Source organism: Mesoplodon densirostris, chromosome 5 (genome assembly GCF_025265405.1).
Source record: "Mesoplodon densirostris isolate mMesDen1 chromosome 5, mMesDen1 primary haplotype, whole genome shotgun sequence".
Classification (NCBI taxonomy): domain Eukaryota; kingdom Metazoa; phylum Chordata; class Mammalia; order Artiodactyla; family Ziphiidae; genus Mesoplodon; species Mesoplodon densirostris.
The window spans coordinates 81,304,092-81,329,890 of record NC_082665.1 but is presented as its reverse complement, the minus strand read 5'-3'; the positions used below and the strand labels follow the sequence as shown (position 1 = coordinate 81,329,890).

At 40.0% G+C, this 25,799-nt stretch overlaps 1 protein-coding gene across 2 annotated transcripts in view; it reads right to left on the bottom strand.

Moving 5' to 3' along the window:
• Positions 1 to 23,774, bottom strand: part of TIPARP (TCDD inducible poly(ADP-ribose) polymerase) — a 28,603-nt gene extending 4,829 nt beyond the window's left edge. The window contains exons 1-4 of one of the 2 annotated variants that reach the window (XM_060099063.1): positions 23,524 to 23,774; positions 19,751 to 20,707; positions 4,972 to 5,140; positions 3,152 to 3,312 (exon numbers count right to left, since the gene is read on the bottom strand). In XM_060099063.1, the coding sequence (XP_059955046.1) occupies positions 3,152 to 3,312; positions 4,972 to 5,140; positions 19,751 to 20,667 (1,247 nt within the window). In that variant the 5' untranslated portion in view covers positions 20,668 to 20,707; positions 23,524 to 23,774. Of the gene's footprint in view, positions 1 to 3,151; positions 3,313 to 4,971; positions 5,141 to 19,750; positions 20,708 to 22,975; positions 23,498 to 23,523 lie in introns of those variants that run through there. The other variant, XM_060099064.1, reaches the window with a different exon arrangement.
• Between the last annotated feature and the right edge of the window lie 2,025 nt (positions 23,775 to 25,799).

The following is a 25,799-nucleotide window of genomic DNA, read 5'->3' as shown; positions in this document are numbered from 1 at the left end:
GCTCCTTATTTTTAGCTGTTCCCTCTATCCCTGCTCTGCAAAGAGTGTAAGTCCTAACTCACCAGTTTTCCCAGTATTCTTAGGAGCTGAAGTTACCAACAGAGGTTTCTGGATTGAAGGAGGAAGGTAAGATTCTCCCAACCACTCTGCCCAAAATAGGTTTTAGGCTGTCACAGCCATACTGAAAACGTGGCACTGACAATAGAAGAGACTGTTCCATTTCCTTCTGCTAGCACTCCTGCCTAGAAATCAGTTTCACAAAATGAAAGCTTCAAATGTCTCCTTTTCTTTTTCAGGGGACTGGGGGATCTATTATTTCCTTACACATGCTTGAAGATGAGCCTGTGTAAATAAATCCCATCTATCCTAAGACATTAAATCAGATTTTATGTATTTGGTTAAGCATCCATTCTTACCCATGGATGCTTACTTTTAATAAGCCAACATCTTAATTGGGCTAAAACATAAAAATGTATATAGACTCTGTCTGATGGAACTCTACAGTCTGGTTACCATGGGTTAAAAATACATATTTTAAGCACAGTTACAAATGTAGCTTTATTTTCCAAGAATGCTGAGTTTGTATTCAGCTCATGGGTATTCCAATGACATACTGTGAGCTTCCCACACCGTAACCAGCCTTCTTTAGAGAGGCAAAGTCAAAGGCTACGGCACTTGTACTCAAGGGCCTCTGAAGAACAAATTTTCCTAATCCAAGGTCACCTTTTATCACTCTCCTTCCCTCCCCTGGCCGTTCTGAAAGACGTTTCCTAACCTAACTTCAGTGATGAAGTAAAAATTAATTTTATCCTTTTTGGGGAGGAGTCAAAGAAATCCTCTCAGGCCTTCTCATGACCATGAGGTGATTGCACAGGGCAGATGTCCTTCCAGCTGAAATGGACTTCCAAACCTCTAAATCTGCTATTTGTGTGCTTATGCAGCCTTAGCTCAAGTATTCTAAGAATATTAAAGAATAAGATCCTTTTTATCAGCCCTATTAAAAATCAGCAAGCACATGGAAAAAAATTTTAACTATGAGGAATGTTAGCTAAACTTGATTGTGGTAGCCATTTTACAACATATACATATATTAAGTCATTATGCTGTACATTTTCAACTTATACAGTGTTTTATGTCAATTATATGTCAGTAAAACTGGAAGGGGAAAAAAAGCAGGGAAACCCTCGTTTAAAAAGAGCCAAGCTTTTGCCGTAATTCATGAACTAAGCCCTCGCCTCACCCTCCACCTCCCTACTCCAGCATTCCCAATTCTTAGGCATCTCTGATTCCCTGATAATTGTGGCCTTTTTGACACCTATGTTTTTCTTTGACCCTTTGTGTTTGCTAACACTTAAAAACAAAATTTTCTTCCTGGCTAAGATCACAGTCTCTCTAGAAATCTACTTCTGAAATCTGCTTTTTGGAATTAGTCTCCCACCTCTTTCTGCCCTCTAGGCCAGCCCCAGACTCTAGGGCAGATAGGAACTGAAGGCTGCATTTACCCATTCCACCCTGGTGAACTTGGTGCTCCTCTGCTCTTTTCCTCTTGAAATGTCTGCACTATCTCTTTGACTTGCTAAGCTACTACTTTATACCTGATGATCACCGTTCCAGATAAGAAGACTAAACTAGGAAATTTTAAAAAGAAAAGAGAGTGACTTTCTTTGTTCTCTTGTAAGCCTATGTTATAAATAGGAAGGCCATATCTGTGGCATTAATTCTACTACTGCTCATATTATTTTTACAGTTCATACTTCTACAACACAAGCCTAAGTTTAAAAAACAGTGGGGGGAAGAGGGTATTCCATCATTACTTAGGATGGAAACAAATCAATTTTCACTATTCTGTACAACTCCCCCAACACTGCAGCACCTGACTGAGCATTCTTCCTCTCTCACAGAAGCTGCATCTCCTTGATTGGCTCAGCTTGCCAAGCTGCCGGTCTCACTAATGAGTTCTACCGTCTCACTAGGAGGACAATATGTTCCTAACTACTGGACGCTGACACTATCTCCAGCTGTGCTAGTGAAATGGCATTTTTATTAGTTTCTAATAATAATAAAAAAAAACCCTTAACTTGAACTAAGAAGAAAGCACGTATCTACCTCAGGTCAATATATATATTTCTAAAATCTGCCTTATTAACAAATTGTTTTTGGGTACCTAGCATTTCAGGGATTTTTGTTTATATTTTGTTTTTAATGTTCCCTTTGCAATCTCAGAATTAGAATCATTAACACTCTGCCATAATGATCTGGGAAAAACACACTTTGGGCTTGGAATAAAAAACTACTAATAAGAATATAAAAGAAGATTTTTACCTCAAAGATCAGCAGAAGAGACCAACCTATATTACCCTAGACTTCCCCAGTTCATAAAACCAAGTAAACCTAGTAGCATTTTAAAAATCAAGCTCTAAATATGGTGTATCTGACTGGAGTAGATAATGATTTCCCTAGAGATACTACCTTTCAGACATGGCCTTGCTAATGGTAATGTTCCCCAGCTTTTGGGACCTATGGAGATGTGCCAGTGGGCTCTCTAGAGAGGGAAAAGAAAAATGGCACTTGGGAAAATGGAAGGAGAGCTCACCTATAATTCAGAAGGATGAGTTCAGTCTCGACCTAAAAGTATGACAGGTAATTTTAGTGAGTATTATAGGAAGATGGGGCTTACTGAGCAAATGAGAATGCAAATTATTTGAAAAGGTGAATTCTTCCCATGCAAATTCACTCAAGGAAGAAGAATGGAGAACACCACCTTGAGGGACTCTCTCTCTACTTGCCAAGGCAGTTTACCTGGGCTGGGAAATAGTCCCATAACATGGAAGGGTATCTCAATCTTCCAAGAAGGAGGCAAATGCAAACTCTGCCTTATTCCAGATACTGTATAAGTACTTTTAGCTGTGGAAAAATGTTAACTCTGCTTTTCAGTTCAAAAAATCCAATAGGATACTCACTCTTTTAGTGTTGGGTTAATTGCAGCTTATCTGAACTATATTTTTTGAAGAATTAAATCTAAAGAATAACTCAGAATTTTATATTCTAGAGGTAATAATCAAGTTAGTCTTTTACAGTCTTTTTCTCTTTGGCATTAAGTGTACATTTACATAAATGGAAGTAAAGATGAGACTTTCTGCTGGACACTTACTGTAAATATGGAAGCAGTATAAAACAGGAACGGAAGAGGGGTCTCCTCTTTATTTCTCTCCTGAAGAATGAGTTGTGAAGAATGTAGTGGTTGTTCCACATCATAAATCGGACCTCTTTCAAACCCCGAGAGTTGGCTTCTTCAATCAATCGAATAACAGACTATGGAGTAGAAAACAGAAGGTAAAGAAAAAAAAAAGCAAGTTAAAAAAGTAATAAATGGTAAATAGCCACTATAAAATATGAAAAATGTTAATGTAACTAAAGGTAAAAATAGTTAACTTTGCTATTAACATCAGAAGTGTTTCAATAAAGTACAGTGAGTCAAATTACCTCCTGTTACACGTAGGAATTTTATTTTCTTTAAAGATGCAGAATAGAAAAATGCTTCCTGTTCAGAACATGGATTTCCACCTTATGAAACATGTGAAGGATTAGTCTATTCTATTTTGAGGCTTTAAGAATGTCCTGGAGATTTTTTTTTTTAATATTTCTTAAGGGAGTTTCAGAACAGGATTAAAGATGGTAATATATACAGTTCAAATAAACCAATTAAGTTCCAAACCCAAGAAACCTCTCTGAGGAAAAACACAGGGACAGTCCAACTATTCTGAGGATACATTTTAAACAGCCTCTTATTCTCTTTGAAAGGTATTAGATCCCAGTGACTACTTACGAGACAGAAATTTTAACTCAATATTGTGTTTTACACTAATTAACATACTAGGTCATTTTCTTTTGCTATTGCCTTAAAAGAAAACCTAAGGTAGATAAGTCAATTCTCCCTTTTTGTAATACTGGAAATAAACTTAATCAAATTGAAGAAGTCAGATCTTTGGAATGTGAAATTAATCTTTAAGTCCATTTCAGGGCATTTAAATGTGACTCAGAATTCTCATTCACAGGCAAAATAAACCACCATCATTTTAAAACCTCACTTTGTGATGCATGAGCTATTCTTACCATCTCAGACTAAGGATGCATGTGCACATGTGATAGAATTTTAAATGACTGATTTGCCTGACCCAGTTCAGTAAACATTTTCAAGTACTTCTTCCAGGAGCTTAAGGGTGATTGTTTCCCCCTAGACTTCTAAACTGCTAATAGTGTAACACATGATCCAACCACCAGGAGCCAGATATAGCCAAAAGTTACACCAGTGCTCATCTCATTAAAATTACTCCAAAGGCAGCACTGAGTCTGAGTACTTACCAAGTATTAAATACTTGGCTCCTATAGTATAAGATACTGGGAAGGGCTTCTCTGGTGGCGCAGTGGTTGAGAATCTGCCTGCTAATGCAGGGGACACGGGTTTGAGCCCTGGTCTGGGAGGATCCCACATGCCACGGAGCAACTAGGCCCGTGAGCCACAAGTACTAAGCCTGCGTGCGCGTCTGGAGCCTGTGCTCCGCAACAAGAGAGGCCGCAATAGTGAGAGGCCCGAGCACCGCGATGAAGAGTAGCCCCCGCTTGCCACAACTAGAGAAAGCCCTCGCACAGAAATGAAGACCCAACACAGCAAAAATAAATTAATTAATTAATAAACTCCTACCCCCAACATCTTAAAAAAAAAAAAAAAAAAAAAGAAGGATACTGGGAAAAGCATTTTCTCTCTGATAATAGTGGTATTCTATTTATGGGTTACAGATTAATGGAAAAAAATATATTTTCAGAAAAATCAAGAGAGAAAAGCGTTACGCATATCAACAAGACTCAATTTTACATCCATAAGTTCTTTGATCTGCGGTTCTGTCTAGTCATCGTTGAAAAGGAACAGTGAAAGACAAAAACGCACTTTTGGGAAAAAGAACCTGTAAATACCTCAGGATACTCTCTCCATCCAAAGTGGTCCCTACAGAAGAATTTCCAGACTGTGTGGTAAATAGAGTTGACATTGCTAGAGGGTGGTGTGGACAGCCTTCGTAGTTGGTCAAATTCAGTTGTTTCATACACATTCATGGAATTCAAATCTGCCCAAAATTCTTGTCCTCTAAAAAGACCCGAGAAAAAAATGAAGTGTTAATAAATAATGGAAATATCTAAACATCTCATGTGACATTACAAATATCTAGTATAGCATACTGTAGAATTTTCAAAGCTTGTCTTGTCTGGAGTAAAAGGACATCATTGCTGTTTTTTTCCCCATTTCGTATATGCCTTAAGACCAAAACGTGCAAGCCATGGAGTAGGGATTGATTATCCCATAACATCACTGGCCTAAACCAATCAACACAGTCCCACCCTCCCTACCACAGTGGGATGAGCCAAACCTGGTCTCAACCAATCAGGGAGTCAGCTCTAGGATGAAGCTGACACAGAAAGCAGACAGAGAAACGAACTTCTCTTTTTCAAGAGGCATCAGTTTTCGTAAGTCAACATAGGAATACACAATATTGTCTGATGAAAGACAGGAAAAATAAAATGACCCCAAATGAGGCAAGTACTGCTAATCTACCCGACATCAACATTGTCCTTTATCCTGTGGGTAGAAAAAAAAGTTGACGAAACATGAGAAAAAATAGTTTGGATTACTGTAAAGTTCAGCTATGAGAATAGTTTCATCATTCTGTTATCTGGTCTGCTGCTGCTTAATAAGCACTCTACGTGTGTGTGTGTGTGTCCTGCTATATAAATCAGAATCACCTAAAAAATTAATTTATAAAGGGTGGTCTAAAAAACGTGTGTTGCTTTTTTAATGGAACTTCATCTAGTGTTTGAAACATCTGAACCATTAATGGCAAAATGTTCATTTTATTTTTCTCTCTTCATGTATATTTCAAAACTTCCCTAAGAAAACATAAAATAATAACATCACAGATATAAGCAGAGTGACTAAGCTTCCAAATACATTCTTTCAACCACAGATTTCTAAATGACTATAACACACATCCAAATACTCCAGATCCAGTGGCACTCAAAACTGGCTCAGGTGAAATCCAGGTGTTTGGACAGATATTCCCAATAATTAACATATGTCCTTTCAGTAAATCAGGATTTTGAAAAAGGTATTAATTTTCATCTATGGGTTTTGTTGGTTAGTGTGACGCTCCAGACTGCTCTTGGAACATTTGTTTCAAGGACTGTTAATAGGTATTCTGGGCAAAAAGCATTCTGTGGTCAAAAGTTTGAAACACTTGGTTACACAAAGTTAAACAATTTACTTACTGCAGCCACTCCTCAGTCCCTTTAATATGCTAAGGTAGATATTGAAGTACCATGATGAGGGCTAGAAGGTACTCTTCTACGAAGAGAAGAGTAGAAGGACCTATTCTAAGAAGGTACTCTTCTAGAAGAGCAGCCATTATGTTAATAACATACATTATAATATAAACAGCCAATGCTTTTTGCTATTCAAGTATCAGATTTTATTCTGGACATCTCTCTAGCAATTTCTGTTTACTCCTGTATTATTAAGACTTCATAGATAATGATTTGCATGAGAAAGACATCTAAAACTGCAGCTTTTGCTACATTCTCTGTGTACTTCAGTCCTTTGGGCATTATGAAATTTTTATGACAAATCCTAATTTACTACAATCAACTGTTCTGTGGATTGATGTATCAAAGTACTGTTTTAGCTCTATTTGATTTTCAATATGCTTTAGTAGAGTTGACAGAGACAAAACAACAAATCTGAAAAACATCTTTTTATAAGATTAATTTTACCACCTGCTCTCCCTTAAACAGGGAATCCTTAAAAAATCCAAAGCCGGGACTTCCCTGGTGGTGCAGTGGTTAAGAATCCGCCTGCCAATGCAGGGGACATGGGTTCGAGCCCTGGTCCGGGAAGATCCGACAGCCGTGAAGCAACTAAGCCCGTGCACCACAACTACTGAGCCTGCACTCTAGAGCCCGTGAGCCACAACTACTGAAGCCCATGTGCTACAACTACTGAAGCCCGCGCGCCTAGAGCCTGTGCTCCGCAACAAGAGAAGACACGGCGGTGAGAAGCCCGCGCACTACAAAGAAAAGTAGCCCCCGCTCGCCGGGACTAGAGAAAGCCTGTGTGCAGCAACAAAGACCCAATGCAGCCAAAAAAACAAAAACCAAAGCCAAGAGTTTTTATTCTCCTCAATTTGCATCCGTGTAAAATTCATGCAACACGAATGCCAAATGTTCAACATCTACCACTCTTATCAAGCCATTGTTTCATGTTACCAGAAAGCAGTTATGAGTCGTGTGTGTGGAAATGGTGATGGTGGGCTGTAAGGCAATACACAAATAATTAAGCAGATGTAGTCCCTGGCTTCCAGGGCTTCAAGAGGGAAATAACTAACAAAATCTAAAACCAAAGAAGCAGTACATTTGCCTATTTAAACTCATGGGTGGCAAGTACACTCTGGGAATGAGAGGACAAAGAATGAGAGGACAAAGAATAGAAGGAGAGGATGAAGAATAGAATAATGCAGCATTATGGGAGAGGAGATGGCTACTCCTCCAGGAATGGATAAAGGTCAGGAAAAGTAAGAGGCTTTCCAGTATCAATCCAAGATAGCTTTCTGTAAGAGAAAGAATTTTAGGAATAGTTTAATAGGAAATAATTACCAGTAAGTGAAGGTTGTGTGGAAGAACAAGAAAAAAAAAGAGTTCTTCCAGCATTTTGCTTGAAGGGTAGGGACAGGGAAGGACAGGAACAGAGAGATGGAAAAGGAAACCTAAACAAGGGTACATAAGAGATGAGAAAATGTGAACAGGATATATAACAGACACTGTGAGAGATGTCGGGCCATGAGCTAATAAGGCGGTAAGTCCAGGGTCTCAGAGCCTTAAATAAAGGTTGGAATTTAGAGTATTGAGCAGATTGTGGTAAAAGGTCAAAGTAGTAAATACAGGATGTGTAAAAACTGAGCAACAGAGACAGTGCTAGAGATGGGGGTGGAGGTGGGGAGGATAGGGCTTCGTAAAGGCAAGATGCAATCATCCTGGCAGATGAGAACCCTATCTGACTTAATGGTAGCCCTACTGAGGGATGGCCAGAAAAGAGTGAGTATGGGAGATAGCCACTGCGCAGTAGGATTTAGATTTCGTTAAATATATCATGTGGCTACAATCAATCAATCTGGACTCACCCAAAATATAACCTTATCATGATTAATTTAAAAAAACAGGGGTTTCCCTGGTGGCGCAGTGGTTGAGAGTCCACCTGCTGATGCAGGGGACACGGGGTCATGCCCCGGCCTGGGAGGACCCCGCGTGCTGTGGAGCGGCTGGGCCCGTGAGCCATGGCTGCTGAGCCTGCGCGTCCGGAGCCTGTGCTCCGCAATGGGAGAGGCCACAACAGTGGGAGGCCCGCGTACCACAAAAAAAATTAAAAAAAAATATTGTGAACAGATTGCTGATTTTTGCTTTGATGGGAAGAATGAACATGAACTGCTGAAATATTAACAATTCTGTGTCCACATGCTTCACCAACAAACATACCACCACATATACCAATACAAGAATCCAGATACAAAACTAATTAAAAATTCTGAAAAGGACACCCATTCTCATAACTTAGATGCTTTCTAACAGTGGTTTTCTTCCTACTTAACAAATACCTTGACATACCAACATTTCCAACATATATTAACAACACATAGAGCACCAACACCCACACTAAGTCAGAAAGTCTGCCCCACACACCATTTCTATGTATATTTCAGATACTAAAAAGTAAAAAGGGCCTGCGATATAAATAATAAGACCCATAATGAAAACCAAAACTATTAAAGAACAGTTGCTGAATGAAACAGAAATTAGTCAGGACATGATCTCTTCGCTGGATAAATAGTTCTTGGGACTATGCATTTGGGAGCTCAGGAGAGTGTAACCGTTTTAGGCAATTTCTCTATAAATTGTTTGAAACCAAGAAAGAAATGTGACAATTGAAAACAAACGAAAGTAATCTTAAGTAGACACACTGATTAGGCACTGGACTACATGTTAGGATAAGAAGATGAAAAAGGCAAAATACCCAAAAGTCAGTGGGGAGAGAGAGAGACAAGCAAACCCTGTGGCACAATGTGAAATGTGGCACAAAGGTGGTCTGGAACAATCCAGAGGCAGAGGGCCTAACTGTGCTGGGAAGGTGGTCACGCAAGGTGGTCAAGGAAGGTGTCCCAGAGTGGATGAAATGGGAGCCAAGTTTGGCCAGCCACCAGGCAGACAATGAGAGGCAGGACACCACATGCAGAGTGACCGACATGTGTAGAAGCCAACCAAGTGAGGCACAAGAGACCCAGAGTGGGCAGCACATGCAGTTCATGTGGGAGGTCAGGGTGTATGTGTGTGTGAGTGGGATGATACGAGGTAAGACTGGACTGGATAGGCTGGCTGGGGCCAGATAATGAAGAGCTTTGTATGCTAGGTTAAGAAGTTAGGACTTGATTCTGTGGGCAGCAGGAATCACTGGTGGGTTTCAAAAAGGGTCAGACTTGCCTTTTTATAAACATCACTCCAACAGTAGTGGTATGGAGGACTGATTTGTTTATTTTTGGTAAAGGAAGGTGGGGGAAGGCTGGAGACAGGCCCTTATTTGCTAAATATTTATTAGCATGTTTATTATTAATATTTATTATTCTATGCTTAGCCACCTATAGCTACTAGAACTGCATATAAGGCAAATGATGGTAGAGAACTCAGGAGGTAACAGTGAGGATGATTTGAGTGTATTTAAGAGTTAGACTCTAACTGCACGGAGGGGCTGAAGGGAGTAGAAAGGGTCCAGGATGTGTCCCATGTTTCTGAGCTGGATGACTGGATAATGGTGCCATTAAATGAAACAGGAGTCACAGGAGACAGACTACATTTAAGTGGGAAGATGATGCAAATAAGATATAGAACTCAGACTTTAGCAAAGGTCAATTAAGTATAAAGTTTTCTGGACGCTACTCTGTACAGTTTTAACCAGGTGGGTTAGACGTCGGAACCTTGGCTTCCTGCCTATAAAAGTTAACTGGTTTCTACAAGGATAAACCTGTGACCTCAAACTAATCAACACCCACCCTCATCAGCTGGATTAATCAGACACAATTATTTATTACTATGATGTAAAGTGAAAACGTCTCCCCAAACTAAGGGTCATAATGATAGAAGGATAAAGATCAAATGCAATATGGAGAGAATTTAGGCTCTTCTGCTACAGACTTGAGACAGGCATGACAGATGGGTATGTTTGCTGCTGCTCAAGAAATTTCACAGGCGCACGAAACATAGCTGGCTTTTGATACCTGGCTTTGATGTTTCCAGGAACTCATTTAGCCATGTTGGAATATCTGGCAGCTTATAGATCCCTTCAAATATGTTACAAGGTGATGAGAATCAAAGCCATGGCATATATAATACCAACATACTTTGTGACAGCAGTGTAGTTATTAACCTTCAGAGGACTATGTACTCTTTCTGCTTTAGAAGCATAGTAACTGTCATTTATTCTGTTACTAATTAAGACTTTTGCTAACACTGACTCGAATAAATAGTGCAAAGCTATTTGGGGAGGCAATAAAAATTATCTATAAAATTATCTATCTTTGTATGTTGCCTATATACAAAGCAGTATCTTTCAATATGTACCAGAGGTTAAAATTCTCTACTTAACTTCTACACTATGACATTGGGCCCTGGTAACAACTGGATTTTCCCCTTTGTATCCAGAAGTAGTTGTAGACATAGACATACCTACAAATCAAAATTGGGAGGTTTTTTTTAAATTATTTTGCATATGGCCCTCAGTACTTATGAGCAGACTAAGAGTCAAATGTTGATTCAAAATTAAACCTGCCCACCTTTAAGGAGACCCTGACCTATTCAAGGCAGGATTGCTGAGATTTAGATCACTCCGTAAAACAATTAACATTAAACCTGGTTCATGGATTTACCTCAAAAGATTTTTGGGTAGGCAAAAATATTCCATACTTCAAGAGTCAATGAGTTTCTGGGGATCAACTTTCTTAGGGCAAACTTCTGGCTGTGTGTGCTGCTCTCTTGGTCCCTCCTAGGACATCTTCGAAACAGGTGAATGAGAAGGCAGTAAGTTAATGAGTGGATGCTGTGTGGAACCACATTTATTTGTAAACCCCGTGTTTGATTTACAAATTGTCAGACATATAATCTGTGGTATTAAAGTGATTCTAGAAGTGAACACAGTGAAATAAAAACAAGAGGATAAGAAATAGGAGAAAAAAGGCAGCCAGGTAGGCTTTCTAAATGAAAGGATACTTGTTTTTAAGCTTTTATTATTCTATATTCTCCAAAAGCATGTGGGGAACTAAACAAATACGTCTAACAGTTTACTCTCAAAAAATTTTGTACTAAGACACGGCCATCTGAGTACACCTGTTTCCTAAACCCCTAAATATATCATACATTGAAGTCCCCTCTACCCCATGCAACCACTTAAAGCAAATTACAATAGCCACCTGAGGAAGAGAACCTACTAAAACACTGTTACGTTGGGCTTTTTTTTTTTATTATTACAAAACTATCAGTTCAAAGCAAAGAATGCAAAAGAACTTTTTAATACAATGTGGATAAGCCTAAAATCTTTCATAAATAAAAATTATGCTTATGAGATCAGAAGATCTCACTGCTATCTATTTATGGAGGCACAGGCTTAAATTTTGCACACTGAAGACATCAAAAATGTCATACAGCCTTAACTTTTATCCCAGTTCAGTCACATGTCCTGAGACTCCTAGAAGGTAACTTAAGTGAGACATACTTCTCAACCATGGCCTGAAAAGGAAGTGAAACAACTTCTACAAGAACAGCTGGGATAGAAAGCACACAACAGATTAAAAAGAAATGTATCATGCCTTATACTACCTTAAATTATGCAGTTATTGCTTTTTATGAAGATGAGTAAATATCCCCTTTAAGTGAAATATTTTTAAAACTGAGAGGTTTCTGCAGTTATTGCTTTTTATGAAGGTAAGTAAATATCCCCTTTAAGTGAAATATTTTTAAAACTGAGAGGTTTCTATTAAGAAAGGAGGTTACTTGTCTCAAAGTAGACAATAAAAAACGTCTGCTGTGTTCTCAGCTGAGTAGTTAAATTTTGTGTATATGAAACTTGATGTTTAAAGTGGGCTGAAATATATTTACTTATAAAACTTTTCTACATAATTATAAAATCAGTTACATGCAAATGCTAAAATTTCTTAAAAATAACTGTTTTCAAATAACTTCAATTTGGAACTCATTTGCACATAAATGAAATACTAATTATAAATAAATATCATAAAATATATCCCCTAATAACCCCTAGTAAGATACAATCTATTAGCTTATTTCTGAATTGGCTTTTAAAATTATTAACAAATCCTTTTTATTTAAAATTTTGCCTTGTCTTTTTCCCCAATTAGTACAGATAAACTAATCGATAAGTGACCAAATTAAAAATATTCTCATTGATGGCTTATCATGAGAACCCAGATATAAGAGGCTCTTAGCATGAGAGACTTAAATGTATACAAACTATATAAAGAATTTATCACTGTCTGAGAGTTTTTAAAGCAAATTTCCGAAAGAAAAATAAAGACTTCCTACAGAAAACATATAAAGAGAATTTTTTTTATTGTCTAGGTTTTGTAAACTATGACCACAAAATCTTTCAAAAGGGTCTTAAGTCAGTAACTTTTCCTAGGGGAGAGAGATTCTACAAAGCCAAGTTTCTCTTTCAATTTTATCAATTAGTTAAGACAGTCTAAATTAATTTTTAGTAACAAATTAATTGTATCAACAGAAGACTTTACACAAAGTTTTTGATGTGTGGCAGCATTTCTGACGATCCGAACATCAGAAGGCAAGCAAGCAAAGTTCCTCCTGTTTCACATACTCTACCCCCCGATTCAACGATGTCTTTCTTTTATTACCTTGGAAAGCAAACCTGGTATTTCTCCTGTGCTTATTTTTATTCTCACAATGCCTGGAAATGAAAGAACGAAGCCAGGTGACAGTCAGAAACCAAAGACCAACCGCAGCAGGAAATTACTTAAAGTATTTTGTGCCATTTGCCCTCCCCATGCCCAGATCAGCTGCAGGAGCTTTGAAGATCACAGGGTACAGGCAAGATTCTTAAAGCACATGTACTACACTGCAAGCAAAGTTCACCCTGGGACCCCTACCCCTGCCATTCTTCCCTGACTATTCAGTGCTGGTAAAAACCTAGAGCAAAGAAAGTCACACAAACTCTATGGCTATATATCAAATGAGAGGGACAGTTTAAAAATCTCTTAATCCAAAAAGGAAACAAAAAATTAATGTAATGAAGAGAAATTCCTGTAAATGTGGCTTAAACTAACCATTTTCCAATCATTATGAGAGGTGCTATGTTTCAGCATAAGACTATTCACAAATCCTTCCTTAAGCTCAGAAGCAATAGCACCAAAACAAAGGATATCTATTTGCATAAGGTATACAAATTTCCCGATCTCTTTCTCAGATAACTTAGTCACGAGGGATTCTAATACACTCCTTACACAACATTTTGTGGCACACATAGAAATCACTGGTTTCTGTAGAATGTGAAAAGAAACACTTGCTCTAGCATTCCCACTCTCATACATGCTTATCCTTGCATTGTGATGACCATGCAAAGGTTCTTTACTGGTCAAGTGGGTGTTACCAGTAAGTAAACATCAATAGCAGAGAAAGATGGAGGAGACAGACACATTTTGCGGTGTGGTCACAGCAAATAGGAATGCTCAGTTAACTCCCTTCTATGCTTGTCTTAGCAACAGCGACTGGACAGGTCAGCGAGGAAAATTGGAATTTTCATAATCAGAAGTTTATTAATATAAGCAACTTCTAAAATTTGAGTACCTGATCACAGAATTAGTCATATTTAATTTAGAACAAGACTGCAATACATCTTTTGCACAAATCAAATATATATCAAACTACCAAGCTAAATAAGTGGAATTTATTTTTACGTAAAATCCTTTATTTTCAAAGATTTCAAAATTTATTTCAGAACCTATCCCTTGTAACTTAAAATCCCCCTATTAACAAGGAATTCATCTACATTAGAAATTTGAGGCTTTCAGTTAATGTGTTGGGGACTGGGCTGGATTATGTTTAACACTTACAGGAATTTTAAATAGAGGCGAGTCTGTGCAGTATGATCCCTGGTCCCTAGAAAGCACTGCCATAAATACAAAAATAATATTTGGTTTTGTTAAGGGAGTTCCCTCATATTTAAAAACGTGACTTGTTTGCTCCTAGAAATGAACTTTAATTAGAAATATTTTATTCTTTTGTACAGTTTCTGTTTATGGTGTTGCAAAGTACAGTTCACCTCAAGGGCTTAAGCTATTACCTAACAATTTCAAGCCCAGAATGAAACACAAAATGGCTCAATTCTCAGCACTCTGGTATCTTCCACAGATACAAATATCATTCATATTCACTTCCTTTTAGCTTAAGACTCTCAGACTTACTTAAAAGAGAAACTATACTGCTTTTACAAAGGGAGTTTCTTGCAAAACTTACCAGTGTCCAATTTGAACCAGCCTTACAGAAAGTTGTTCCAGAATAATCAAGAATCATCTTGTAACTCAAAAGTACTTGAGCTTTCCTTCCACAAAAAGGCAGCTACAACTCACAAACAGGATACTGGTAATTATCAAAGGTTGATGACCTAGGTTAAGAGGATCTCAGGTCCTATTTTAAATGTGATCAAAATTATTACCATCAGACAAAGGATGCAGAATCTGGTGGTCTCAAATCAGGGGATGAGATATAAGAGGCCATAGGAAAACAGTCACCATCTCAAATGGCTGGATTTTAGTAGAATTCCATAAGTAGTCAAGGTTTGTAAGGGCTACATACTGCTTTACACTCTTTAGAAATAGCCCCCCAAACCCAATATGAAACTAAGGATCACTAAGATCAAAGATGCGCCCAGATGGAATTTATGAATTTACCTTTGTTTTACAGTAGAATGCAAATCTAGAATCTAGAAATTCTAGTGTAACAATGGAAGTAGTTTTTACAGGAACACAGTAATCATTCGAAAGTTGCATTTTTGCATGTTCACATATGCAGAATGAAGTTTTAAACGCTGAATGGAGTTATTATTTTTTTCTGTTTACTTACAATAAAAAGTAAAAGCTTTAGAGTCAACTCAACGAGAAAATGTATAATGAATGTACCACGCAATTATTTTTAGGAACTGTGAGATAACCTTGTACGTTATTTCCTCCAACTGTCTGATTTAAAAGTTACACATCTTTGCAAGCTTCATTTTCATTACCATGAATATATCAGGAACAGACTGACCCCAACCTGAAGCCAGGTGACAGCTGCTTCAAAAAGTCTAATCTGCTTAGAAAGGGAATAAATGAATGATTGCTATTGATTCCCATGACAGCTCTACACAGACCCATTAACTTCCCTGGATTAGTATAGACAGAAGCCAATTAGTTTTATTTCATATGTAAATAGCATCATAAAGAGGTACAGAAAATAATTCACTGGATTGCTCTCTCCTAAAGCACAAGGCACATATTTTGAAAGTCACTTCAAACACAGTTCCTGCTTATGGAGCTCTTGCTTTCTCTTAGGCAGGAATTTTTTAAATAAATTCAAACTCATCCAGCTGTGTATATTCAAGAAATACCAGAAAGTCACAAGGCATAGTAAGTTTCAGCTGTTCTCCTCTCTCCAGTATTATCAATAACACATAATGAGTTAGTTCATACATCATCACAGCTGTGCAGGCCAGAGTTAACTTGGCTAATTTAACTATTCCAGTAGAGTTCAGTCAGGAGCTTGCTCTACTTTAGATAATCCACTCTGCTAGTCATATAGAAAAGAACAGCATATGCTCTTTATTATCACTAATATGCAAGTCTCCTTGTCTTCTTTCACAGAGTTCCTGTGAAGTCTTCTAATGGTATTGTCCCTTGGACAGTTTTTTAAAAAACAGAAACTTCTAAGAGCCACCAGCAATCAAAATCACTGAAAACTACTTAGCTAAGGCTATGACAACACTCTAGGCTTAAGCTATAAAATTTAAACCCCTTTTTTATCAATAAGCTTTAATTCTAATGAGGAGAAAAGAACACTGTCTTCTGAGAAAAATTAACCATGGAGTCAGCGTTTGCAACTTTCTTCTTCATCCTCCCCCCTTTGCAGGAAATTCAGAATTAGAAATAATCACTGGTCATATTTTCACTGTAGGTGAAATTACCTACAAAATAAGGTCAGCACAGTGCCTCTTCCTTATGGGCGATAATAACTAGAAGACTATTCTGGCACACTTTAAAATGAATGTAATGTGAAAACCAATGGTGATCGCAGTTGCTAAAGGGAGAATTGCACATCCTCCACAATTTCAATTATCCACAACAGTATTCCGCACAGCTACCGAGACCCTTTTAAAACTGCTTAGTCCTGCCATTTAATATCATTTTCTACTAAGGATGAGTGCCTAAACTGTCAGAGACTATGTTTTCTTAATGGAAAACACAACATTCGATGTTGTTTTCTTAACTGCTTATCTGGAATTTGGAAATTCTCCAAAGCCCATCCTGTGTGCAAAACCCTTAGCATCTAAATATGGGGAGTTCATACATACAACTACTTTCCAGTTGATTTTGCAGATGTACAAAAGGAATGAGAAAGCGAAGTGGAATGGTATAATTTGGGGTGAAGGCAAAATTGGAAAAGAGTAATTAAAATAATTTCATTATAATGAACCAAGCAGGCACTTTTATTAAAATCCCGTTTTTACACGTGTTTTTAGTATCCAAGCATCTTGACTAAAGAGTTGGAAGGCACCTGTGAACTTATCTAGCTCAACTTTCCTTCCATTCACTCTCGAGAATAAAATGAACACTTGCACATCTAATTTGGATTAAGTTAGATGTTAAATCCATTTGCAAAAACCAAAGAATTTTATCTACACAGTTTGAAACTATGAACTTTTGTCTCTGCCAGAGACTAAGAACTATGAACTTTCCCCAAGTTCCACACAATGAACTATTATGGGTATAGTATATAATAATGATTTACCAAGTCATATATAAACTGCTGAAAACAAGTAGGATAAACAACTGCCATTCATTATTCCTGAATCTAAAGACTGGTTTGACTTGGGCATATACACAGCTGAACACACACTTCCTGGTTATGTGCAATCTGCACAGATAGACCAGCTTTACAGGCCTGACCACAGAGATTAATAGCTTTAGCCAAATAATGTGGTAACCATGTGAACCTGGGCTGCTCCAGCTTGTTTGTGAATCTCTCAGCAAGGCTCAACATGCCGTTATCTGCATCTTGTTGCCAGGAAACACAACATCGCTTTGGAATACAAGGAAAACCAGGTTGCAATAAGTACAGGTCAACTTCCCAAAAGCCTAATTTTTGACACTTAGCTATCTACAATCTTATAACATTTCTTACTGTAGTCCACAGAGAACTTCACTTTACTAGTAATTAACTTAACTGTTAATACTTTTTGCCATTTTTATCAGGGCAGGACCACTTATAATAATTCACTCATACTTCTCCTCTCAAGTGTCAAATAAACATTAATTTACTTCCTTAAAACTGATCTGGAAATCAAGCACTCACTGCAACTACTTTATAACTGATCCAACAAAGAATGCGTATGGGCTTTTATCTGTGTCTATTCTTCAGCAAAGAAATTTTACCAAAGGATAAAATACTCGGTATGCTGCTATCCTAAGAGTTCCTGGATTTTCTGGGAATCAAAATACCTGTCTTGCCTTGCTCAAGGTACCAGAACGTAATGTGCTGGACAATAATCCTGCTTGTTTCTTCCTGAGCAATTCAAACAGATAGAAACTTAATGTACCAAGATGCTGAAGTGCTTAGCAGACTGGAAATTTGCTTTATAAGAGTGAAGTGGGAGGCCACTGTTCTGCACAGTTTTGCAATCTGGAGATGGAAGGATTAGAGTGGCTTTGAGAGTATATAAAATTAATTACCCTTGACATACCAATCAGAATTGCTAGCTCATGGGCAACAGAGATTTTGGACAATACCTTATTAAAAAGATTTTTAAGACAAAATGGAAAACATTTTTCTCTCTTCCAATGCCGGCTAAAAAAAATAAGTCAGAAGTACTTAGCCTTGTTACAGGATCTGAGAATTTTGCTACCCAAGCAAGACAGAATCTTGAGTGCATTTACATTATCAAGAGAATGCATTTATGATCAGGAAAACTACATTTTTGATATAAGCTTTACTTTTATCCGAAGAGGTCTTCTACATAATAATGCCTTTAAACTTGGGCTTTATATTGTTTCTCATCTTGTTCCATATGTCACTTTTGAAACACAAGACGCAATATTCCAGTCTCATGGTAATTAAGTTGCTAAAAAGACACATAGATCTGTGTACTATACAACTGAAATATTCAAAGAAAACCACCTAGCTAATACTAAATGGGAGCAAGAGAAGTCAAACAAAGACCAGGTTACTGTAATGCCAACAACACGCTGGCACTGTTAGAACACGGAAGGTTAACGTCAAAACTAATAGAATTAGACAACATGAAAATGGTTCACTGCCACCATTTGCCTTCTAACTCTCCAGACACTTGGGTAGTGTAACCTGACTTATCTGTGAACAAAGATGACTCTCCACAAAGTTTTTCTCCCGAACTTCTGGGTTAGGATAGTCAGCCTATTATTTTAAGTCCCTTTATACTACAGGAGAAACAACTTAAGAATATAAAGATCAATGCTTATTATACAGCCATTTTTGCACTAGCAACTTTACATGTGGCAAGTATTATTTTCTCCACTTTCAAGTTCATTAAAGAAGAACTGAGATGTGGAAATTTCAGTTCCCTATCAGTGAATAATGCTTGGACATCCATAAAAGAACCAAATTATTTATATACATGTCTTGCCTACAAAAACATAAGAATAACTTTTTTTAATGTAAATGACAAACAAATATGTCCATTAACATAAATTTTCCCTTCACTCAATGTTATAAGACTCTTTCAGGTTTAAAAAAATACCGAGCTGTGGAACAATTTATTTTATCTGTAAGATAAACAGAATAATAAAATTAATGGTAAAAAGTTTTAAGGAAACTAAAAAAGAGATTTAACATGTTTGGGCATGATTCAGAAGTTTGGGAGGTACTTCGGAATCATTCACAGAAAAATTGTTTGGACCATTCAAAATGTAAAGAGGGCCACAAAAATCTCCAAATAATACTATTTTCCTTTAAAAAATAGGAACTACTCAATATACAAAACTTTAAAATTAGATAAATTAGGCATTCGTAATTTATAAGATTCTCCATGGATTTTCTTTCAAAAGCAAGCTCTCCTATATGATTAAAATAGTATTTGATTCACAACACTCAAAGTATATGCAACTTCTCAGTCACACACATATTGCACAGAGTGACATCTGAATTGTTCAAATCATAAAACCTTCATTGTCTGGTTAGATAAATAGCCTGCATTCAACTGCCATGAAAAATCAGGATAGCATACAGCCAAAAGAATAACAGTAGAAAAAAAAAATAAAACCTGTTAGGTTACTACTGAAAGAAACCACCCTACTAAAGCCTCTTTACCTTCTCTATAGGATTTATCGATAGCTTTAAAGTAGTTATAAATACATACCCATACTTCATTCTCATTCTATCATTCTCTGGGTTACAGTAAAATCTTTCCAAGTGCTCCTGGGAATCATTGGATACACTCTGCCACTTCTGAGTAGTTGTCCTCTTGATCTGCCAATGATACGGCAAGACCGTGTGGTGCTTCAAACAATCCCTGCCATAAATACAAGTGCCTTGCAAAAAGTCCATGCAAATTTCAATTCCGTTCTCTTGGTGAGTGTGGTACTGTAGCTGGTTCACCAGCTCAAACACAAGGTCAAGGGAGGCCTCTTCACTTTTGTCCTGAAACAGCTCGGTACTCAACTTATCACTGGTATCCAAAATGTACTGGATTGTAAAACTGTTGTCTTGGAAAACCCCTGGAACGTAATCCATGACTTTGTCTATGCAGTCAGGACTAGCAGGAACATCACTTGAAACTGGGTGCAAAAGGTCAGCCTGGAAGTGCCCTGCTGTAGATTCTGCCACTGTCCCACTGATGGTTTCTGGTGGAAAGCTATGATCCTGGATTGGAGCCACTTGTTCAGGATCATCAGTGGTAGGATGGGCTTCTGGTATCTGGCCCCCAACATTTGTTCCATCAGGAATCAGGACAGACATATTGTCTTCTGCTGGTGGACACGATGGATTGATTTCCAAAGGTTTTTTCACCATAGGTTCATGTAAGCTGCTCTCTTCTGCACTCTGATTCCTAGATCTAAAAACCCCATCAAGTGAGCCAGATTCTAACAAAGTATTTAATATTGGTCTCAAAGACCTCAGGGTTCCGGCTCCCAATCTCTTCTGATCCTTTTTCTTAAAACAAGTCTTCAATGGAGTGATCTTCTCAGAGAGTCTCATTTGGCATGAAAAGTCATCAGGAGGAGAGGGAGGCTGCACTACACAGTCTGGCTCAGGTTCGGTGGTTTCCATTTCCATGATGTGGATTAGCTCCAATTGCTCCTCAGTCTAAAAAATCCTACCAGGAAAGGAAAGAATATCATTTACAAGCTGACAACAACCAAACCCTATTCATTCATCAATGTGTTTTGTTCTAGTCTCTAAGTCCCTGAAATCATTCCGCTTATACTGTATTTTACCTTTACAGGTCAGTTTTAAATTTTACTGAGAAATCAAGGCTCCAAAGCAGCCAAGGTTATTCAAAAGCCCACAACAGGTAAAGGTGAAAGAGAGACAGTATCTTCCAATAGGCTCCTGACATTTATTTGTGGATTTAATATACGATTTGTAATTCTGCTGGGGTATGAATTTTTACAGTAAGTCTAGGATGGGGTGGAGGGTGAGGGGTAGAAGTAAGTGCATCTAATGACAGTGGGGAAACCACATCTCTACTGCTTTGTGGTTCTCTTCACAGTTGTTTATGTATTGCCTATCTCATGAGGTGACAAAAACTATTTCTTTGTTAAAAAAAAAAGTTTGTCAAACACAGGAAAAACTGCAAAGTTAACTGTGAGTGAATTTGGGGTGTGAGGATATACTCAGGAAACAGGGGCTCTCAATCGAAATATTATATGGGAGAAAGCCTACTGAAGCATTTCTAGATTCAGAAAGTTCCGATATATTCCCCAAGGATGTTAAGGGTCTACTTTTGCAATCCCCAAACATTACCACTACTGGAGGAAGAATATCAGGGCTTGTTAGTAACATAAGCGACATCAGCAACAACCACTGCACACTGTTTTAGAAACCAAACACAACTTCCTAATACAGAAAGGGGCCTCCTTCTCTTCAGAAAACTTACATATATGCATTTTTTCAAAAAGACAAATGAAGGCATAGAAAAATAACACAAGAAAAAAAACCCCACCAAATTTCAGATCCTTAATGAACTATACTCAGTGACTAAAAAAGTCCTTTCTTCAAAGAATCAGACCCCTTGAAAGAAACTGGAACTTAAAGTAAAAAGCAAAGAAAACTTTGCAAAATGATGAATGGTGTCTCCTCCACAATCTAGCATTCATTAACTAATTCTGAAAATATTTACTGAGTATTGTGCCAGGTGGTAAAGGGGTGGTGATGAGCAATTAATCTTCTCCCTTGTCCAACAGACTGAAAGAAATCTTTGATGCAAGGGCTCATGACTTCATCAAGTATGCATCCCAGGTACCCAGTACAGTGCCTGGCACAATGCACATAGTGGGTGCTCCACAATATTTTTTTGCTGAATTACTGAAGAAAAAGCACCTATTAAATGCCTAGTTCTGTGAGGCTTTATGGGTCAACAATAGCAACAAAATGATAAAATTGAGTACCCAGAAAAATGAATATTAAAGAACTAATTGGAAGGATTCATAAATGTACATGTGTAAAAAGTGCACAATAATCAAACTCAAAAAAGTTAAAAACACAGTATATAACAAGGTTTTAATGCACACAGTAAGTACAAAAGAAAAGGTAGAAAAAGGAGAGTTCAATGTGAGCTGGCATTGTTAAGGAAAGCTTCATGAAGAAGGAGGGACTTGACATAAGACATAAATCAACTGGAAAGCAGCCAAACCAGGCGTTATTATTCATCATTTGGTGCTCTTGCCTCAAGGCACAATTGGCACAGATTGTGGTATTCCCTCTTCACCACACCAAACCGGCCTGTGCCTTCCCCCACGCACACATACACACACCACTCCTATCACACCCAATCAAGGCAAAACAGACGAAATTTATACGGGTGCATACACACACGCCACAACTTTTCCTATTTCTGCCCTTTGTCAACCTCAGAAATAAAACCGAGAAAGGGGCAGAGAACTGGAGGAGTGGCTGGAGTGGGGAAGTCACTAGAACCTAGTTCCTCAATTAGTTTGCATAACAGAAAAATAAAGATTGCAAGGACACCTTCCTCCAGTCCCCGCTGTAGGCGACCTACCGCTCCACCCTTCACCTCGTGATGCCCCCGGTTCTCGGGCACTCCCGACCCCTCGCACCATCCGGGGAAACTGCCCGCTCCAAACTCAGCACTCCGGCCGGGCGTAGCGCAACGCTCGGGTCCGAGCGACGCCTCCTGCCGGCCGCGGTAGTTTGCTCAGCTCGGCGCCCCCGGGCCGCACCAACTCCGCGCAGCGCGGCCCATCCCGTGTGTTCCCGAGCATCCTGCCCCCGCCTGCCCTCACACCCCCGGGCCAGCCTCCTCCCACCCAACGAGAGACTCCCGCCCTGGCTGCCCTCCCTTCCAGAAGCCACTCACGGCGCCTTCCACAGTTAATTTCTTTCTCTCCTCGACCGACCTTACCGCGAAGATCGTCCTGCGAGGCTCGGAGGCTCGACCCGAGAAGAGCTGGGGAAACGCGGCGGGCGCTTCTCGGGCCGGCGGTGAGGAAGGCGACGACTTCAAAGTTAAACTGAAAACAGCTTTCAAACTTCTGGGCTGCAGCCGGAACACGGGTCCGCCAGAAGACTCCTCTCAGCGGCCGTGCCCTCCCCCTCGATCTGCGCCCCAGAGCGCGCAGGGTCTGCCCAGCGGGGGCAACCACACAGACGCACCCCCGAGTCTCCCCGACCCAGTGGGAATGGGGAGACGCCGGCGACCCCAGACTAAACCCCTCAGCGAATTACTCCAATTTATACACCTGCCAGAGGCCCGAAGTGACTAAGAAGTGTAAACCAATGCCGTCCTGATATTGACGGGATCCCAGTGAATTCAGTACAAAAAGGCACAGTCTAAACATCCCTCACCCCAGATCCGTGAAAGCCGGCAGCGAGGCCGGCGACCCCTTCCGCGCCCGCCTTCCCAGCGAGGGTCCCTCTTCGGCCCCTCAGAGCCCACCCGGAGCCCTTTACCTGAACGGGCAGCCTGAGAAAACGGACCACAGGAGCCGAGTCGCGGTGCTGCCGGCTTACACTGTTCACGCCGGGGGGGAGGGGGTTTGGGGGGGTGGGCGTGGGGGACGGGCTCGGGCGTCTAGGGGTCGCAGGCCGGAGACGCGGCGAGCGGCGCTCGGGCCATTCCGCCGCCGGGAGCGCAGAAAGCCGCGACTGCACTCCCGACCCGGCTCCCTCGCCTGTCACCTCGAGCTCTGCTTTAAAGTGGCTTCCGGTCGCCTCCTCTCGGCAGCCCGTCGCGGAGGCGGAGCTTGAGAGGCAGGGGGGCTGGGGTGGGGTGAGGGGACCGGGAGCTCAGTGGGTGACGGGTAGGCGGCCCGCCCCGCGTGCGCATGCGCGCTTACTCGCGGAGAGGCGCGCTCGAGGTGTGCGTGCAGCGGCCCCGTGCTCCCTGGAGGGGGCGTGTCCTTTCGCCGCCAGCTGGGTCCCGGAGGGTCTACGTCCGCAAAGCAAGCCTCTGGGATCGCGTGGCTGTGAGGAGGGGAGGTTCGCGCCGTGCGGCGGGCTCCACCTACCTGCAGACAGATGCAGGGTCACTTTGTTCGGAGGAAACTCAGGCACCCGAGGGAGGAGAGGGAGGATGTGAAACGGAACAACCCGTTTCTGTGCGGCTGGCTTTGTTTATTTGCCTCCTCACTAGAGGCCTCCTACCCCTGACGCCACCGACCCCGAGAGGAGGCGATCAGCTGCTATGGCCGTTGCGGCCAGACGGGGTCGCCCGCCCCGTTCCGCACAGGCAGGCCCTGCGGCGCACCATGGCCTGCGCTTGCCCGACCTGGTTGCAGGCATTCCTGTTTCACGGGAAACATTCTCAGCATTGCAGAAGGGAAACCTAGCTTTGGGTTTTGACGGTAGAAGCACGTATATGTGTTTTAAAGGCCACACACACGGTAGTGACTTGTTTATTCATTCAACAAATTTGTCGAGTGCCTATTGCATGCCGGGTGAACTGGAGGCTTAGACTACAGCCCTGATCAGCCAAGACACCTTGCCTGTCCTCATGGAGCTTTCGGAGCACCATGTACTCACCTCTAAAATATGCACCGCCTGTGAATTTGCCATATTTTCTGGATTGTAAAATGCCCTGGATGGTGAGTCTGTTGAATAGTTTTTCAGCGGTGGAGGAAGAAACACTACGTTAAATTCATATAATCGCCATATATGTGTGTGTGTCGGGCGGGGGGAGAGGCCCTGGTCAAAAATCAAAGAAAATTAATCACGACTGTATCCCCAACAGCTAGCAGAAAAAGGAACACAGCTCGCAAAGAGATACTCTCTTCATGTGGCCTGAAATCTAAAGTGGCTTAATTCTGTAACTTGGAGGCTTTCTGGGTTGAAAAAGTCAGCTATTACCTTACCAAACATGGAAGCCTGTAAAAAATAAGAGGTGGTAGTAATAAATATTAGGGTTCCAAGCCTTTCTTAAACTGTTCTAAACCAAACTGAGTGACACATCAGCAAAGAATAGATTAAAGGTAGTATCCTCCCCCAGCAGGTTTATTACAAATGGCATCAGGGCAGGTGCCTTGATGCCATTTAAACTAAGGTGAGAATGATATGGACAGAATTCAGAGACTACTAAGTAAAAGTCAAGAATTTCCAGGCTTTACAAATTGTATTGAGACAAAATCTTGATGTGTGCCTACTCACATATGGAATTTCCTAGAAGGAAGTATCTGAGTTTAAATCTACCATTTTACTGTTTGCTTTCTATTTGTTTCATCTGTTCTGTGTTTTCTTTCCTTTCATGCCTTCTTTTGAAGTATTTTAAATTCTATTCTCTCTCAACAATTAGGTTATTTGTTATACACTCTTTATTCTTTTAGCAGTGTTTCAGTTATTTATTGCTGTGAACAAATGACCCCAAAACTTATGACTTAAAACAACATCTCTTGTTTGCTTATGATTCTGGATTCTCTGGCTCAGGAATTCAGTCAGGGCATAGTGCAGATGGCTCATCTCTGCTCCATGATATCTGGAGTCTCAGTTGGGGTGTCTCAGATGGCTGAGGCCTGGCTCAACTAGGGCCATATGTCTTGGGCCTCTGTTCTGGCCCTTGGCTGAATTCCCTGGTTTTTCTCTACAAGGCTTCTTCATGTGGCTAACTTGGGCTTCCTCACAGCATGGACCCCTCTCGGGGTTCCAAGAGGGAGCATTCCAAGAAGACAAGCCTCAATATGCAAGCCTTTGCTTACATCATGCTTAATAATGTGTTATTGGCCAAAGCAAGTCAC